At 37.7% G+C, this 19,728-nt stretch overlaps 1 protein-coding gene across 2 annotated transcripts in view; it reads right to left on the bottom strand.

Moving 5' to 3' along the window:
- Eml6 (EMAP like 6) overlaps nucleotides 1-19,728 on the bottom strand; it is a 269,171-nt gene that overhangs the window by 96,906 nt on the left and 152,537 nt on the right. For both annotated transcript variants that reach the window (XM_076832837.2, XM_076832835.2), the window contains exons 9-15: nucleotides 18,543-18,799; nucleotides 14,420-14,632; nucleotides 9,897-10,064; nucleotides 8,871-8,977; nucleotides 6,384-6,502; nucleotides 3,665-3,851; nucleotides 1,946-2,051 (exon numbers count right to left, since the gene is read on the bottom strand). In XM_076832837.2, the coding sequence (XP_076688952.2) occupies nucleotides 1,946-2,051; nucleotides 3,665-3,851; nucleotides 6,384-6,502; nucleotides 8,871-8,977; nucleotides 9,897-10,064; nucleotides 14,420-14,632; nucleotides 18,543-18,799 (1,157 nt within the window). The remainder of the gene's footprint in view (nucleotides 1-1,945; nucleotides 2,052-3,664; nucleotides 3,852-6,383; nucleotides 6,503-8,870; nucleotides 8,978-9,896; nucleotides 10,065-14,419; nucleotides 14,633-18,542; nucleotides 18,800-19,728) is intronic.

The raw sequence follows: 19,728 nt of genomic DNA, 5'->3' as shown, positions 1-19,728 counted from the left end.
ATTTTACTGCCTTATCAATGATACAAGGCACACCTACTTTAAAATTGCATGTCCATCAAAACTTTCAAAGGACTTTGTATTCACTGTTTATCAAGGATGTCACCCTTGCATTAAACTTGTAGATAGGCATGGTTGGGCAGCTCTTTCTACCTCCACACTCCTAACTCCGGCTATCATATACCCACCAGTGTAGGCACAAACTATTGAGCCTTGATTTTATTAACTTAATAGCCACAGAAGGTAGTGAATAACTACCTAACAATGACATAACAACTCATATTTGTTGAGTAGTTTGCAGGACGTAAGAATGTGCATGTTACCAAAACAAAATACCGCCTGTGTGGCACTGGTCAGGGAATGCAAATATTTGTCATTCAACATGGTTTACAATGTGAAATTCTAGAAGTAACAGTGAGAGGTAAGGCAAAGCTCATTAAGCGAGATCTCATTTGTTCATCATTTACAGAATTTTTGGAATGGCTTTTATGTCTATAATACTGCAATATGTGTGGTGGGAAAATATAGAGGGCTCTCCTGCCCCTGTTAGCTTACTGTGTGTGAGGGCAAAGGAGGGCAGTACTACAAGGACTCTGACAGGTGCTACCAAAGCAATGACAACAATGAACTACGGTTTACAGAAGGAGGGACAGGTTATTTCTGCCTTGGAGGATGTAGGAGAAAACATTCAGATGGTCTTAAATGATGGTGGGACTTGAATGGACATATGGGAAAGGCCTGATGGTAGAAGAGAGGTAGGGGAGGACTGGCGTGAATGGAGATTCTGCAGCGAAGTGAATGTGGAGGAGCATGAATGGGTAAGTGAGTGAAAATGCTGCAGGAGAAGGTTGAAGCCAGATCAGGAAAAGCCAAGCACTTTCAACCTGGGGAGTCGATGGCAGCAGCGGTAAATATGCTTCCAGAATGAGCAGGGATGGAATCCAAGCCTATGGCATTACTATGGGCATTATTATGGCATTACTATGGCATTACTCTGTTCAAAGGGAACAGAGAGGGAGGGACCTACCAGGGGAAAGAGGTTGTAGAGTCATGGAATTTAGAGACTAACCATGCACACATTGAATAGCATCATCACTTCCAAATGTAAACACCTAGATGGTATTTGGAAAATTCAGTTTTACATAGATGGTTTAGGATTTCTTTCCTATTAACCCCTACAATTGAAATGATTAAAAATGTGTATGTACTAACATCTTTAATGATAGATCCTCAATCTTGAATTCTAGTGGAAAGAACACTTACATTGCATGTTGGCATCATCTCTCTTTTTTCTCTTTGGGGACATAAGAAGCAAGTTAATTGTTTTTCTGTCTTTTTCCTTTTGCAAACTTATTTTTTTTAAATGACTGTAAAAGGGCTTTTATAAATTCCCACTTGAATAAAAGAAATTGCATTCGTCAATTAGTATTTTTATAAATACTGTGTTCAAATTTTAAATCGAGAAGAGAAAAGCTTTAGTTCTCATTTTTCAACATGAAATTTATTTCTAAAATACTAATATTATAAAGTGCTCCTCTGCAGAGGATTTGCAGCCTCCCTTCTGGTTCTTTATATTTCAAGACAGAAACAACATGCTCCCACTTATCTGGAGATGAAATTGATGTTCCGAGTCACTGCCAGACATTTGCAACTAAGACTTCCAACGGCAACAGCTGCTCTGGATTTCAAATTGCTCAAGCAAACACAGAACTCAGTGTGAGCTCTGGGTAATGACTTGGGAGAGGAAATTCGGAAGACAAGGAAAGGATGTGTAATCTAAAGGCCACATTTTTGGGTGAGGTATTCACAGTATGACTCCCAGCCTCAGATTGTGTAGCTGACACATGGAGAGCATACCTCATTACAGACAGAACTCAACCAAGTACTTGAAAATAAAATTAAATGTAGGCTCATCTGTCAATGGCTCTAATGAAAAACTGGTGCTCACCTGAAAAATCGAGCGCACACACTCCTCTCTGATGTTGTCCTTTCAATAGTGACAAACATTTTAGAGTCTGTGTGTCCCACACATGAATAGCAGCATCTCTTCCAACCTTAAACAACAAGATGAGCATTATAAACAATTTATGAAATACAATTTGGTTCCTTAGAGTCAAGTACTGCTTAGAATAGAAGTGCATGTTATTTAAAAAGTGGGAAGACTTTGGAAATAATTTGGTCCACCCCATTATTTTCCAGATAGTAAACTGAAGCCTGAAGCATCTAAGGCTTGTCATGGCACCAAGTTGGGTTCCAACAAAGCCTGTCCTAGTGTGTGGCTCCAAGTTAAGGGACTTTCAGAACCCCGCTTCAAATGTCCAGTTGTACTTTTTTCCCCATCTTTTTGAACTCAGAAGCACTCTATCACTGAGCTATATCCCTAGTCCTTTTTATTTTGAGGTGGGTTATTGCTAAGTTTCTGAGGCTAGCCTTGAACCTGTGATCCTCCTGCCTCAGCCTCCTAGATACTGGAATTATAGGCATGCACCATTGCATCCAGCCACTTGTGCTTTCTGTCAGTTACTTCTACTTTTCCCTCTCCTGCCTTCTCAATGCCGCAAGTGAGGAGTCCACTTCTCAGGCAAGAAATTCACCTGGGTGCTGTCAGGGCACTATAAAGAGTTCCTCTACCAGGCTGGGGTTGTGGCTCAGTCCTCAGCAGCACATAGAAATAAATAAAATAAAGGTATTGTGTCCATCTACAACTAAAAATATTTTTTTAAAAAAAGAATTTCTTTACCCATTTTCAATGATTTCACCCACCTCTAGAAGGCTGGCCCTGACCCTTACTGAGAAATAAGTTTCATAGCTTGACTATGTGTCATTGAGATAGATTGTCCTTGCAGAGTTATAAGCTTTTATCATGTGAGGTTCAACAACAGAGCAAATTATAATAGCAAAGTACTTTTTCTCACTTACAATATATGGGGGTGGGGGGACCGAGAGACACATAACTGTTGAACCTGATGACTCCAAAAGAGAAAACTCGAGGTTAAGCCATAGACGTAACTGAGTAGAACCCAGAGAACTCCTACACTGGTCTGTGGAGGTCCAGTCCCTGTCCCCCAGCAATGGCTGCTGGCTTCCTCTTTACCTCTCACCAGTTGCAATACTGAGTGGCCTACCTCCTTGCAGGTGAGTGCCAAGAACCAATCTCTGATTCTTATTTTCAAAGGTAAGTTATAAGATACCCCTGAGCCAAGCTTCATCCATTTGTGAGACAAGAAAATAAGTGTTGGTGAGAAGGCAAAGTAATGCTCAATCAGTTGTAAGATTTACTAACTCATAGCAGAGCTTCTCTAATTTGCAGCTGGAGAGGGCAGCAGATCAGCATGGAGACAAGTGGTTCATACCTCCGGGAGATTATAATCTCTTTATAAAAAAAAATACTAAAGCTATGGATGTTTCTCTCTCAAAAATGGACATTTCTGGGATTTGACTCCCTTCATGCTCTCAATCTCAGCCTTGGATCTCATGCACCCCAGATATGAAACCACATCTGAAACAATCCTACATTCACTGATTTTTTAGGTTCCTACCTCATGTTTACTTCTACCAAGTATTTTTTTTTCTTTTTTTGCATGTCTAACACGTAAACTGGATTCATGTTCACATGAATGCCCTCTCTCTTGGGTGAGGCCCTCAGTCTTGGAGGAGAGATGCATACCTGTCCAGTGGCCACGTAGTCCTTCACCGGATGGATGGTCAGGCTCAGAATATCATCATCATGCCCCAGGTACAGCCTCTGGGAATGCTGTTGCCTGTTGTACACGACAGCAACTGCGGCAATGTGGTAGACCACCTCCCCAGCTTGTGTGTAGAACAGATTGTTTCTACAGTCGTAGCCTCTGTAACTGAAGCACAGGCCCAAGACATGCACAGGGTTGAATGAATAGAAACTGAACAGGGTAGGAGTTATCAGAGGCAAACCGAACACACTGATGCAAGTGAAACCCCATGTATCTCCACAGGCTCGAAATGTCAAACGGGGTACAAGGACCCCTAAAGGCCTGGGATGACTTTCTAGGAGGCACACGGGCCTCATTTTAACAGAGCCTGTTTCAGGATCCTCAGCTACTGTGTATGCTCTTTCTTAAAACTGATCTGAGAACAGGCCTGTGGTTATTAGGCGCAGGCCTTTCCTCCCCATCTCTCCTCCCACGATGTCCTCCCTCTCACTTCAAGAAGCCATTTTTCTCCTCCATGTGGAATCAAAGCATGGTGTATTACTCTGGGACACAGAACCTTCCGGGACACCAAAACAGACAATTCAAAATAATTAAGGGAAAACTCTTAATTATTACCAAGGGACCCTTTTGTACAAATGATTTCCAATGTTTTTGCTTTATAACAAAACTGATCAGAGACTTAACTGAATTGTTAGCTGATGGGTCACTATTTCTTGTGATATATTAAAATCAAAATGTGATTTTGGAGCCGGGTATGGTGGTACACACCTGTAATCCCAGCAGCTTGGGAGGCTGAGGGAGGAAGATCCCAAGTTCAAAGACAGTTTCAGCAAAAGTGAGGTGCTAAGAAACTCAGTGAGACCCTGTCTCTGAATAAAATACAAAATAGGGCTGGGGGTGTGGCTCAGTGGTTGAGTGCCCCTGAGTTCCCTGAGTTCAAACCCTGGTACCAAAAAAAAAAAAAAAAAAAAAAAAAAAAAATGATTTGGGGGTCTCTAATTCAGAAAGAGTTAATAAAGAACCGAACAACATTGCCATGATAAAAATCACTTCCATTCTCACTTACTTAAAAAAAAATTTTTTTAAGTTACACATGGACATGTTACCTTTATTTATATATTTTTATGTGGTGCTGAGGCTCAAATCCAGTGCCTCACACGTGCTAGGCAAGTGCTCTACCATTGAGCTACAACCCTAGCTCCCATTTTCATTTATTTATGAGAATAAACTCAGTGTTTACATCTATAAAAAGAAAAAACATGGGGATAGAGTGAACACTAAACTCTGCCACAATCTAGCAATGAGTAATCTACATGCACAGATAACTGAATAGAAAACAATTCATCTCATTGAAATAAATCTAATAAAGTTTTCGGTGCTTAACAATTATCATAGTTTGTAATATTTTTATATTGATTTGGTCATTTTTACTAATAATTATAACAATTCAATCTAAAACAATAACAGAACTGCATTGTCTAATAGAAATACAATGCAAGCCACATAGTCAAGTTTTCTAGTTGCCATATTAAAAAGAATAAAAATATCCAGGTGTGGTGGCACATGCCTGCAATCCTTGAAACTCAGAAGGCTGAGGCAGGAGGATCACAAGTTTGAGGCCAGCCTCAGCAATATTTAGTGAGACCCTGTCTCAAAATTAAAAAAAAAAAAAAGAAAGAAAGAAAGAAAGAAAAGAAATAAAAAGGGCTGGGATTGTAGTTCAGTGGTAAAGTACCCTTGGGTTCAATCCCTAGTATTATACACACAAAATTTTTTAAAATGAAATTTATTTTAAGATATATTTTTAACCTAACACATTTCCATTTAAAATATGATATAAAAACATTTTAATGAGATATTCTATCTTCTTTTTTTCATTCTAAGCCTTTAAAATAGGTGTCTTACCCACACAGCATATCTCATTTCGGACTAGCTATATTTGAAGTGCTTGCTAGCCATGTGGGGCAGTGGATACGTATTTCACAGAGTTATGGTCACAAGAAATGAAATTTTAGTTGAACTTGTAGACTTCTTCCTCATGGTATAGTTAAAAAGACTCAAGCAAAAAAAAATTAAGGTAAAATTTTATGAAAGGGTTAGAATGGAGAGAGGAGTATAAGTAGAAATATAAATGATATATAAAGTATTCTGTGGTAGAAGCATTGTTCATTCCCCCTGTTATCAATTTTAAAAGTCCATGAAGTATTTTGGCATTTAAGTTCCTCTGGGTTCACTTAGATGACTGGTGTGAATGTTTATATAATATTTTTCTCCACCATTTAAACTTACATTGAAACCTTTCAGGGGTAGACTTCAAATGGGCAAAGTCGTAAACAATTTTACAAAATTTGAAATCATTTTAGGCATATGTGAGAACAATATTTGAAAATTTACTGTCCTAGGCTAACGCCAGCCAAACAGAGCAGGGGATTGGGGGAGAGAGGAAACAGGGATGGCCGTGACCAGCTGCCACAGATCTACAGGAAGAACACTAAGCCTGGTGACTACCACAGTGTGATGGCCCTGGTGCACTGAGGAAACTGGAAAGGGTCACAGTTTAAACATCAGCCCCAGGTCTGTGAGCAAACTGGGGACAAGAGCACCAGAAAGAGGGACCTCTTTATCTTGGAGGTAAGGCTGATGACAGGCTCGGCAGAGATGACGAAGGAGCACAGTTGCCCAGGGCAGGCCACACACCCGTGTATGAACTGGAGCTTCAAGCTGTCCTCAGGAGCCTTCTCCCGTTTGAGGAAGGGCACTGCATGGTTTTTCTCTTTACTTTGTTGCTTTAGCTGAGGTAGATCTTCTTTGTAAACCTGAAAAGTACAACAGAGGCATTCCGCTAAGATGCCTTTTCCAGGTTTCAAAACATCAACATCTTGACATTGTTGCATGGATTGAAGCTTCAATAAATGGTTTTGAAAACATAAGATGTAGTATTGAATACTATTTCCTCTTAATGAGCAAAATAACATGAAATATTTTCCAAATGACTGGAATTTCAAATAATTTCTTCCCCTCTTATTTGTTATTATTTTTCTTAGGTATATTATATCCAGAAAAAATATACTAAGTTGATATGTTAGTAAACAAAATAAATTTTCAATAAAATATATTTTTTTACTTCTTCTGAGGTAAGAAATCTCCCGATTCTGACATTTGCAAAATGGATCTTTTTTGAGTCATTTTTCCCCCTCGAATTGCCCTCTGGAATTCTCTTCCTTTCTTGGCCTCACACATCCTGACAGACCAGATCCTTAGATCATGATGTTTTACCAGGTCAATTATTTACTTCCTAGCACTAAATCCTAGGGTATTTCTGCTGCTTATTTGATCAAGTCTTGTAGCTTCTATGGGCCTCAATTTCCCATCTGTAGAACGGAATGAAAGTCCCTGCTCAGGAATAACTCAGGAATGCTGAGAGCATAAAACCAAATAATAGGTAAAAGCACTGACAGATAAGACATCAAGGAGAATCCATAAGTCCTGGGCATGCATTTCAATACCATCATGTCTTTTCGTTTTTTACTACCATCATTTCATTAAATAAAAACTGTCCATCTAAGCAAAATGGCTTTGCCCCCTAAATCTAACATTCACTTTGCTTAAATTTCATTACCCCTTGATGTCAGGGTATGTTGTTTAGTGTTTGCCTGATAGTCCCACATTAATCATTTCCCTTCAAATCCATCTCTTCAGGGGTGGTACTGCATAATGCATCCATCAATACGTAGTCCAGCTGATTTAATCACGAACTTGACTGGAACTGTAAGTTGGACCGCCTTTGAACTAATCCAATTTCTCAAACACGAAATCAGTGAGTGATGATTATAGGCAGGAAAAAGTGTAATCATTTGAAAAGCAGTAAATCCAGTGCTGATATAGAGGCAAACCAAGTAGTGCACAGAATATATGCTTTGGGGAGAAACCTAGATCAGGATTCCTTTTCCCCACCTTTCCACATTTTTTATTGGTGCATTATAGTTGTACATAATGATGTGATTTGTTATTACATATTCATTCATGCACACAAAGTAACAATAGAATTTGGCCAATACCACTTCCCAGCACTCTTATGCTAAGAGGATGGTGATGTGGAAGTGGGCAGATCCCCTAACCTCTCAGGTGCCCAGTAGCTGCCACCTGCCTATCTGGACAACACTGAAATCTGACATCTTATTCAGTTCACATTCATGTACAGAATCTGCTTAACATACCTTTAAAAATGACAGGGAAGAAAACAAACCCTATGGTCATCACCATGACAAGGTGGTGAGTGTCCGGATTCCTCTGAAAGACTGTTTTCTTTAAAAATCACTCTTTAGTGCTAAACAGTGATGAAATGTCAACTTCCAAGAAAACTGCAGGCAACTGACCAACTTTTCTATGAGATATGATCTGACTGGAGAGAGAATGCATGTTGTAATTTTGCTTTTACTTTAATTAAATGGACAATGGTTGCCATAAGTTAGGAGACCAATGAGGATAATAGCCACGTGCAAACTATCCTGTAGGTACTCATCCTGAAAATACAAGCTTTCACAATTTACTAAGAAAGTGAAAAACTTGTAGCTTAACAAGTTGCTGACTTTAATAAAGATTATCTTCTGCTTAACATGCCACCAAGTGCTGGTATTTCTTTGTTCTGAAAAAAATAGTTATAAGTTTTAGCCAGGTGCAGTGGCACACAATTGTAATCCCAGAGGCTCAGGAGGGGAGGATCATAAGTTCAAAGCCAGCCTCAGCAACAACTAGGCACTAAGCAACTCAGTGAGACCCTGTTTCTTAATACCAAAAAAAAAAAGGGGGGGGGATGGGGAAGGTTGGAGATGTGACTTAGTGGTTGAGTGCCCCTGAGTTCCATCCCCAGGAGCCAATCCCCAAATATATATATGCATAGATGTTTATAAATTTGTAAGTTTTAGATGGAAGACACTGGGCAAAAAGCCCAACTATTATGGGCTCAGTTTTGGAACTTTGCAACTACCTTCCACTTAACGTTTTTAATGATCTAAAAAGGCAAATGCTTTATTTTAAGATTGCATTTAAAGGCAAGAAGTAGTCGATTTTTCTTATTTTTGGCATCATTTTCTTCTATGTAAGTGCCAGCTACTTTCAGCAACATCCAGATCTAAGGAGATCCGTTTTCCAGGTTATTCATTTATATTGCTCCTTCATACTGACCTGGCGATCATAATTGATTTGAGTTTCTTGCTCAATATCAGAGTCCAGCTCGGGCACATCAGATAAATCTGAATCAGATTCTTCGCTATAGGAGTCAGTGCCACCTTCTGCAGAAATATAATCCACAAACAAGCAAAAATCTTGAGACTTTAAATAGCTAAAAATGTTATTTGAAATATTTTGTTTCTTCTATCCTAGTTAATAAATGTCTGCACTGTAGTTTTAATTTAATACAGATTCCTGAAAACACCACCTCCTACTTTCATCATTTGGCTAACTTTGGCCTACCCTTAACTTCTTCTGGGAAAACAGTCTCCCAAGCAGACAGAACATGTTTCCTTTTATTAGACAGTAGGATCCCTGGATTTTAAAAATGTAAAAGCAGCAAGTTTTACCAAAGGAAAAGCTGGAGCAAAAGGAAATCCAGCTGCTGACTTTAATAAAGATCCTCTTCTGCTTAATATGCCACCAAGTGCTGGTAATTGCCATGGTCAAAACCACTGCAGAATCCTTCCCAATAAACACATTTGCTCAAATTGTTGTTCATTGGGTCATCTGCTCACTGTGTGGACATCACAGTAGATGTAACTAAAAATATGACACAGCTGCTGAACTGGAACACAGGAGCCCCAAAATTGTGAGACATTCTTGGAACCCAATCTGTGACGACTTCCATTCCAAGATTACCCTGTCAGCCCGCAGCCTGATGGAGCAGGCACACGTCCATTACAATCATACCAAGGAGGTGGCCAAGTGCACTTTTATGCTATCTTTAAATGTTAACTTTTCACATAAATCTTAAGTCTTCAACTTGTATTTGGTGTAAGCAAAATCCTTTGAAAGAAATGATCTGACCTATATTAATCTCAAAAGCTTTTCTTTTTAAAAAAAATTCAAAGTTTATTATAGGAATAAATTTTATCAAAATTGCTTTGAACACTTGACCTCCGCAACAGACATTAGAACATTCCTTGAAAAGTTCATTGAAAAATAAACAGACATGGAAAAGTTATGAGTGGTTTTTACCCTGGGAAGCAGTTTCCAGCATGCCGTTGCTGACACCTTCTGGAATAAACCTCCACTGGAAAACCGAGTGGTCAGCCCCTCCCGTACTTAACACCCACTGACAGTCATGGGACCAGCGGACGTTTGTGACGTGTGCAGAATGGCCCACATACTTTCTAAATTTGGCTCCTGAAAAAAGATTTTTTTAGAAGATTAGTTATGCCAAAAACATACTGGTTAAAAAAGAAATCACATTCCTATTCATATCAAGCAAAATTTTAAAATATATCAAAGTTATTTTCAGGCTTACATATTATAATAAGCAAGCAAATACTCTAAAAGACACCTTAATTTTTCCAATATGGATCAATTTGAAGCTGGTTCTTAGATTTAAGCTCTGTAACTAAAACCTGTTCCAAACAATGCTTACTATTATCACTGATTCTGAAAATAAGCGATCAAGAATGAACATTTTACACATTCTTATTTCACAGGAAATAATTCTGTGAAAATAAGAATCAAATTATCATTATTATTATTATTGGGGTTACATAGACTTAGCTGTGAGAATGAATTATTTTTCTTTTAAATTGGTTGCTTTACTCAGTAAATACCAGTCCCAGTAGTGACTGCAATAGAAAAACCTATTTGAAGTATATCTGTGGTTGAACTTTTGCAAGAAAGACTCCAGTGTATGCTCAGAACACAGCAGGATAAAGGCCCTGGTGGTAATGAGCTGGATCCATTTCATGTGGAGGCCTAGAACCCCAGACTATGGGAGATTTCAGAAGATCATCAGCTCCTCATCTCCACTTTGAAAACACTTCTAACTCTTGAAGATCCTCTAAATGAAATCCTTCTCAGAGGAGGGAAAAGGTCATCCCGTGCAACTATCACATGCTTAAAATTCAAATATAAAATTCAAATATTCCACGAGATACACCATGATTTATTTTACACGTAGGTGAAAATGACTACTGCAGGTCCCTTTCTGAGGGCATGTCTGACCAAGTAAGCCCTATTTTCTCAGCCCCCCTGTATACTCCCCTATCCCCCCAACAACAACAACAAAAAGATTAAAAGAAAACACAGTGTCTCAAAAGCAAGGTTGCTTATTTCAAATAGTTGCCTAAATCAATTTTGGCAACAAAGTCAAACTGTTTCAACTAGGGTCAGCTGGAAATGCTGGAGGATAATTCAATGATTGGGGAAAGGGGTATATCCTTCCTGTACCTCTGTAGATCCTAAAGTGAGGGGTTATCCTTTACTACACTAACATCTGTACAGGATCATTTGACCTGTCTTTTCAGAGTGGTTTGAAAATAGTCCAAGGATTCTTTGATACAAGTAAAAAAACAAATAGAATATGGCAAAATCGAGGTTGTGTGACATCCAAGAGGAGGCCATCAAAGGCACTACAGATTCCTGTGCTGTTGTTCTTGGATTACACCATGTTGTAAGGACACTCAAGCAGTCTACCCAGCAGCTCTTGTAGCAAGAAACCTAGGTCTCCACCCAAGAGCCATGCAAGTGAGAGGAAATGGATCCTCTGTCTAGCTGTCAGATGATGCAACCTCCCACATCTTGAACTTGAACCACCCAGCTAAGCGGCTCATGAATCCCTGATCTCATCCCCCCACCACTTGTGGTATGTTTTTTCATTTGAGCGGTTAAATTTGAGGGAGTAGTTGTTATGAAATAATAGGTAATACATAATAATAACAGATATTTAATACTTATCAATACTTAATAAATAACTAATATGTGGCAGACTGGAGGTAGAACCTGCAGACGCATTCTGCCATTAGTATTTATGCGTTAACCTCTCTGGTTCTATCTTCTTCCCCATTCTTCCCTCGCCTACTTTGCATACTGGCCCCTTTACTATTCCTCAAGAGTGCCAGGCACTCTGCCTCTAAGTCTCGTACTTGCTGTTTCCGCTGTCTGGAACACTCTTTGTATCTGTTCTGAGCCACATCACCTTTTTGGTGGGGCCTCCCTATTCCTAACCTATTTCACACAATATCAAAGTGGTCTTTTAAATACTTACATTGGTCCCGTCTGTCCTCCACTTAAAATCCTCAGTGATTTTTCAATTACACAGAGTGAGACCTGATTTTCAGTAGTGGTTACAGGGACCTTCACGACACAGCCCACGGCACTCTCCATCTTCCTGGTACACAATTCTCCCTCATTCTGCTCAAACCATTCTGTTCCTGCTCTAAACCAACCCCACCCAAGTGTGGTGAAGGCTGACACTTTTTCCTCCAGGGTCCCAGGTTTCTGCAACCTAAGTCCACACTACCTAGCTCATTTGTCATGGGAAATGGAGTTGGTTGTTCACGTCAGTGTCAAAGAGCAAGCAGTCTAAGTGGCACCAAAGAAAACTGTCAGTGTTGATGTTAATTATTTTAAGATTTGAAAATTGCCAAAGTAAGAAAAACGAAGTGCTCTGACGGTGTAAAAATAACATCGATTCAGTAATTTCCATTAACTGCAAAACACTTACATTTAGCTGCTGGACCACAGAATACAGACACATATGCATTTCCCAATGTGTCAAATTAACTGGGTTGTGATTTTTATTTCATCACAATGGAAAACTACAAAACTTGTTTAGGCTCCCACACGTGCTCACAGTCATCAGCCTCTACTCATCTTTGTCTTTTTGCAGGTTCAAAACTCAGGGGGAGCAGGGCACGGTGGCACATGCCTGTAATCCCAGCAGCTCAGGAGGCTGAGACATGGGGATCATGGGTTCAAAGCCAGCCTTAATAACAGCAAAGTGCTAAGCAATTCAGTGAGACCCTGTTTCTAAATAAAATACAAAATAGGGCTGGGGATGTGGATCAGTGGTTGAGTGTCTCTTAGTTCAATTCCCAGTAGCCCCCACCAAAAAATAAAAAATAAAACACTCAGGGGAAATGTGTGTCTCTGGTACTCTCGGTTAGAGGGATGAGTTCTACCAACTACTATTCCTATCAACAACTCCAACACTATTTTATTAGCTTCCCCACCACCAATTTTGTCACAAAGAAAAAGAACTTGATAGTTTATAAATCTTGTAATGAGTCTCAGATGCCATGTGTCATGAAAAGTAAAACAAGTTAATTTGCTAAGAGGGCATGAGTACTTCGATGCTGAGGTGGGTCTTGCTACTCTCCCCACACTGTCACCCCACTGTCCATCTCTCTTCACTTGGAGGCCCTGTGTGCCTCACCCACAGGGTAACTTTTCACCAAAGAGTGCCTCATTTTGACAGGGTTACCCACCCTCCCTCAGCTCCAATAAAACGTCTACTCCTCTATTGCTATTTTCCAGACCCCAGTCCACCTTACAACGGGACGCACAGGAGATGCCAACTCTCATTGCATTCATGTCACTCCCCAGTTCTGTCACTGGAGACCAGTAGCAATGCTTCCGACCTCAATGATGTTTCTTCTGGATCCTGAATTCCCAGGCACCTTCTAACTTGCCTAACTTTCCCTCTGCAAGTACATTACTCAATCTAACCAGATACACCCCATTACTCACATGGGCCATTAGAGGGAGAGACGGAAAGTTTGAATTGGGCACACTGAGGTAATTTTGTGCCTCGAATATTTTAAACTGATGGCTGTTTTGTCAATTGTAAGGGATGGTGGGTTTGCTAGGTGTTTTATGCTCCATTTTGTACCATAATTGTCACTGCTTCAAAACTGTCAGCTGACAATGACTTTCTGATTATATTTTTCAATTCCTTTCCTTGCTTAATTTAAAAATCATTCAAGTGAAAGAGTTTTCAGGCAGCAGCATGTTCCCTGCTGATTACTGCTGTAAGATCATAGTTTCAGGAAACAGCAGAGGAGTCTCAGAAGAACTTGTGTGAGGGCTTTGTCTAAACTCGCAAAAGAGGAGGAAAGGGTCATTATATGGTTAATTCAGTCACTTGAAGTTACAGGGGCCATATAATTGAAGTGACACGATTTCAACAACATAACACGACAGGGAAGGTTGTTTTGAACTCAACTTCCCTTTCAAACATTCATCATAATTTTGCAAATCTGGTTTGCAAAATTAATGCTGGGACAAGGGATAAAATACATTGTCACCAGAATAATTTACTTTCAGATTTTAATTATGTTTAAAAGATTTGGTTTGCCTTTCCATATATATGCACAAGTAGCTGAGAAACATAACAAAACTTAATAATATTTTAATGGAAATATATGGAATTTAAGTTATGAATATTTACATAAGTATAAATAAAAATAAGATTGTCTGAACTGTGAAACACCAGGCTTATGAAGCACAAAATGGTATTAAATCAATGAATTCCAACTTTAATTTGCAAAAGCATGTGTCTTATGATGGCAAACAAAGAAACAAAGGTGACCTTGACAACTCACCCTCTCAGCTCTATGGAAAAACTGCTACAGAGTAACAACACACATCTGAGAGAAAATGAGTCGACTGAATAGACATTAAGAACATAAGCCTTAATCATACTGCATTTCCAGTCCAGAGTAAATCTTTATCCAATGAAACACCCCTCTTAGCCTTACCTTTCTTGAGACAAGGAAATTTAAACAACTTGACCAGTCCAAAATCATCTCCAGACACCAGCACTGAGCTGTTATAATTTGCATCCACAGAGTTGACGTCAGTAACCTCGGTGTATTTGGGCCAAATTCCACTCACTTCAGGCCCTTTCACACATGTCCAGGATGCCCAGGGAATCCCTTTGATTTCTTCTTTACTTGTTAAAGGCTTCCCAGCTGAAAACAATAAATGCTACATTTACATAAAAATATACTCTAATTTACTTTGTTTATTTTTCTTATTAAACTCTATAGCCCTTTTTAAATGTAATGTCTCAAATTACTAATATTTATTTGCCAGTAACTACTTACATACAGGCGATATTATGCTTTGTATTGTTGATGAAATCAGTAAATTATGTGTTACCACTCTGAGTCAACATTTTGCTAGGTTTATCCTAAACTTCATACTTTAGGGATGCTTACAAGTAATTTTTTTTAAAAAAAAAAACCCTGCTTCTATAGTTTTTTTTTTTTTTTAAATACTAGACTTGTTACTTAAATCTAAAATTGAAATAAGTATAGTTGGTCAGGGGAAACAGTGTTGAGACTCATTCTAGGTATGTCCCCAAACTTAGGGAACAATCCATTTCCAGCAGCAGCAGCTAATGTGAGATCCACAGAAAGCACATGGGGGAAAACAATAAAGCAATGTTTGAGAAATACTTAGTCACACACCATCTTAAAATTCACAATCAATAAAATTAAGCATACTTCTTGATATCCTCTATAATATTTTCAAATAAAATATCTGTGAGCACAGATGCTCTGGTATATCATTTGTGTATGGTCAATTTGGCAACCAAAATTCTGACTGTAACCTTATTATGTAAAAATTCATTTAAAAAGAATTAGAATCTTCAGGTACAGGGAATGCTACTTGTTATGGTTTAGATATGATGTGTCTCCCAAAAGCTCATGTGTTAGAAAATTCAAGAAAGTTTAGAGAAGAAATGATTGGGTTAACCCAATCAGTGCATTAATCCTGGTAGGATTAACTGAATGGTAACTGAAGGCAGGTAGGGTGTAGCTGGAGGAGGTGGGTTATTGGGGGTGTTCCTTTGGGGTTAATATTTTGTATCTGGTAAATGGAGTCTGATGTCTGATCATCATGTGAGCTGCTTCCCTCTGCCATGATGTACTACTTCACCTTGAGCCCCAAGGAATGGAGCCGTCTATGGATTGAGATCTCTGAAACTGTGAATCCCCAAATAAACTTTTCCTTCTCCAAAATTGTTCTTATCAGGTCTTTTAATCATAGCAGTGAAAAATCTGTGATTAAAAGAAAAAGCTAAGTAAAACACTAATCAGTAAACTTAAAAATAATTACCCTAGTTCAATATCCTACACACATCTTTCCTTGCAACAAATATTTTTAACAAAAGCCAGTTTTGTTTTTTTACTTCAATATTGATTTGCTTATTTGCTTTCTTTTGCACTTTATGATTATTAGTTTCAGTTGACCAATTTCTTTAAAATAACATTGGATTTTGACCTAATTATTCTGAATCTGCAAAAAATATCTACGCTGTGGAATATTATGATTTTAACAAAATTAAACTTTGATCATTGAATATTAAAAATGACAATAGAATCAGAGCTTATAGTTATTTGGAACATAATCATTGGCCCAGTGTTCTTTCTTTGGAGAAAACACCCTCAGGAAGTAACTCTGAAGAGAAAAATCACACATATACAAGAAGTATTTGGAACTGCACTATCTGGACGAGCAAAGAAACCAGAAATAGCCCAAACAGCCAATAATAGAATGATAAAGTAAATAATGATATCATCACCGAGAAGGATATTATTTTGTTATTGCAAATGACAAATGTGTTTCATGTTTCCAAACTATGGAAAAATATATATATAAAATAATATCAAGCAAAGAATGCAGACTCAAAGAAATACATACCTAATAATGGTACATTGATGAATTTGCTAAGACAGAAACTCAGTTATGTTACACATTATTTTATGGTAAATAATTTTTTAATAAAAGATTTAAGACAAAATGTAATTATCTGAGGTCAAGAGTACTGTTAATTTTTTTCCGCTTACATTAAAAATCATCAAAGATTATAATGCAGTAATTCACCTTTTAAGACACTCAGTATTACAAACTAAGTGTTATTAAATTAGCATTATGTCAGACAAATCTCTTATATAAATTGTGACTTTTTATAATCCCAATGAGCATATTTCACTAAATACTCATATAATAAAGGGTCCTAATTATAGAGAACACATATTTGGGACTAAAGCAATCAAAGTAATTGATACTATAATTCTAAAATCTTTGAGGTCCTGTGCATGAGTCCTAGGCTGGCTCCAGAGGCAGTTTCTAATTTCCCAGGGCCAGCTTGTTTTAATAGGCCCTTCTGCTGGAGCCAACTACCCTTTGTATCGGGGATATGATGGGGTGCTACTGTCTGGCAAATGAAACCCACAGATTACACCTCCAGCTCATTTTTATTCATTTCTGATTCTGCTGAACTGTGTGCAATGCACTAATAGAGACATTATGACTATTTTGCATTAATGCCATTTATTCAACCTTTTAGAGATGCATTAATGAAAAAATGAAATGGGCAAAGAGCAGGAACCAAGAAGGAAGAAGGAACAGCCAATAAATCAAAAGACTCGGATAATGAACTAAATGGGTCATGAATCTTCGAATACTGGGATGTTGGCCGTACAATTATTTCAGGTTGTCTTCACTTTAAAAATTGTAAAATGTTTCAAGTATATAGAAAAGTACGGACCAATATAATGAACAAGTGTGTGCAGTATCCATTTTAGCAAATCTTAATATCTTGTCTTTAGCAAAGAATTTTAAAGGTAGAAATGGGAGTTCATAATCCACTTGAATCTAATGTATGAAATATGATATGTCAAGAGATTTGTAATATTTTGAACAACCAATAAAAAAAATTAAAAAAAATTAAAATTAAAAAATTAAAAAAAAAAGAATTTTAAAGAAAACATTACAGGTAGTTAAAATCTAGGGTACTCCCCCCAATCTTATTTCACTGTTTTTTTTAAAGGTAACCTGCACCCTGAATTAGGTGTTTATTATTCCCACCCATTTCTAAAACATATTACTAATATGTATGCAGCCAAAAATAATATATCAAATTTGTCCTATTTATATAAGTGATCATACACTGTACATATCATTCTGCCACTTTTACTTGCTCAGCAGTTTATTTTTGAGATCTATCCTCATTGACACAAATTGCTCCAGTTTAAGTTCTTTCTAACATTCCATTATGTGACTGTCCCATATTTAATTAAACCCTCCTCATGCTGATCATCACTTAGGAATTGCTCATTTCTGGCTCTCATGCATACTGCTACAATAAACATTCTGAGCACGTGGCTTTGTGCATGTTCCCACCAGCAGTATATGTAATTTCCATTCCCCCTCTTCTCATCATTTAATATTGGCTTTTTTTCTGCCAGTCTACATGGTGTAAAATGGTTTCTCATTGTCAAAATTATCACATATCCGATTCCTTATCAGATGTTCATTGGTCATTTAAGAGTTGTACATTTTTTTCTAGTATTTTTCCTTAGATTTTTTTTGGGGGGAGGGGGAATGGCAGTGGGTACTGGGGATTGAACTCAGAGGTGCTTTACCACTGAGCCACATCCCCACCCCTTTGAGACAGGGTCTTGCTAAGTTGCCAGGGCTGGCCTTGAACTTGAGATCCTCCTACCTCAGCCTCTAGAGTCACTGGTTTTATAAGTGTGGGCTACTATGTCTGGCCCTTACACTTAACTTATGGCGTTCTTTACATATTCTAGACAAATATTCCTTGTCCGTTACAACAATTGAAAGGATTTATGCCTCATTTATTCCTTGTTTTTAAATTTTACTCAGTGTCTCTTTAGTTGTGTAGTTAATATTTTTTTACTTTAATGTGTTTTAATTCATTAACTTTTTCTTTGAGGATTTATGATTTGGGGATCTTATTTAGGAGAACATTCCTTGCCTTGAGATCATAAGGATATTCTTTTATATTTTCTTCATGTAGTTGAAAGTTTGCTTTTCACAAACACCCAGTGACTACGTATGACTCACATGGCATTTTGTAGAACAATCGATCTCCTGCACCATCATTAGTTTGCAAGTATTTACTATCCAAGGACCAGTCAATGTGTGTAATGAAGCTAAGGGACTTGTTGCATTCTCCTATTTTCTTGTACCGCTGGGCAACTGCGTAGATGTCCACTGGGCCATCATTGGATCCCACTGCGAGGTAAGAACCATCAGGAGAAAATTTCATTTCATGAATGACTTCTTTCCGATCCTTGATGTGAACCACTTCTGTCATATCTCTGTAAGAGTCAAAATGCCAAGTGATAAGCAGAAAATTGAGAATTAGAAAACCCAATTGATATTTTAAAATACACATCTCAAAGGAGGAAAAAAGGTTTCAAAAGGAAGAGAAAAGAGAATGAAAATATTAACTTCTGAGGAAAGACATGAAACATTTCAAATCTATGACACGTTTATGAAAATAAATACTTGAAACATTTTGGGTTTTTAAAGTAAATACAGAAAACTTTAATACAAAGCATTTTTTCTTTTCTATTCAATTATATATTATTTTTCCCTAAAACTTTTTTTAAATTATTTAAAAATAATTTAAAAACTATTTTTTTAAATATGTCCTTGAGAAAGGCAAAATGTATCAAGGCTGGCATGAAAATAAAACATTGTTTTTATACTTAAAGAATGACAAGCTCATGACTATTAAACTTGAGGCTTATTGCTGTAAAAAAAAAGTACAAAAAGCAGAAGAAATTATCTATGTAAGTGTTAAATTATTATATAATCATTTAATGTTCATTATGAAAGGTCAATAATGAATACACTGAATCACTGGGCTCTTTTGGATGCTTGCTGACAAGATTCTTTGAAGAATTTCTGTCCACGTTGGAAAGCTCACTGAATTTTTTTCCCTCCAATCATGAGACAGGATTTTGACTGACAGGTCTCCTAAGCCAGTAAAGATGGCTTCATCAACTCCAAAACAAACTGATTGCACAAATAACAAATATTTGCTTCCACATAATAATCTCTGCTATCATTTATCAGTGGCACTCTAGTTTACTCTAATGTCATAAAATAGATTGTGTAGGCTTTCTGGCTTGGACTTGGGAAATCTATCATAAAAGGAGATCTAGTAATTATCCATCTTATCACTAAGCAGAGGAATAAAATGTTGCCCACCAGTTTGGTAATGAGTTATGTGTGGCTGGCA

Source organism: Callospermophilus lateralis, chromosome 14 (genome assembly GCF_048772815.1).
Source record: "Callospermophilus lateralis isolate mCalLat2 chromosome 14, mCalLat2.hap1, whole genome shotgun sequence".
Lineage (NCBI taxonomy): Eukaryota > Metazoa > Chordata > Mammalia > Rodentia > Sciuridae > Callospermophilus > Callospermophilus lateralis.
The sequence above is the reverse complement of the archived record's forward strand: the minus strand, read 5'-3'. Positions and strand labels throughout refer to the sequence as shown.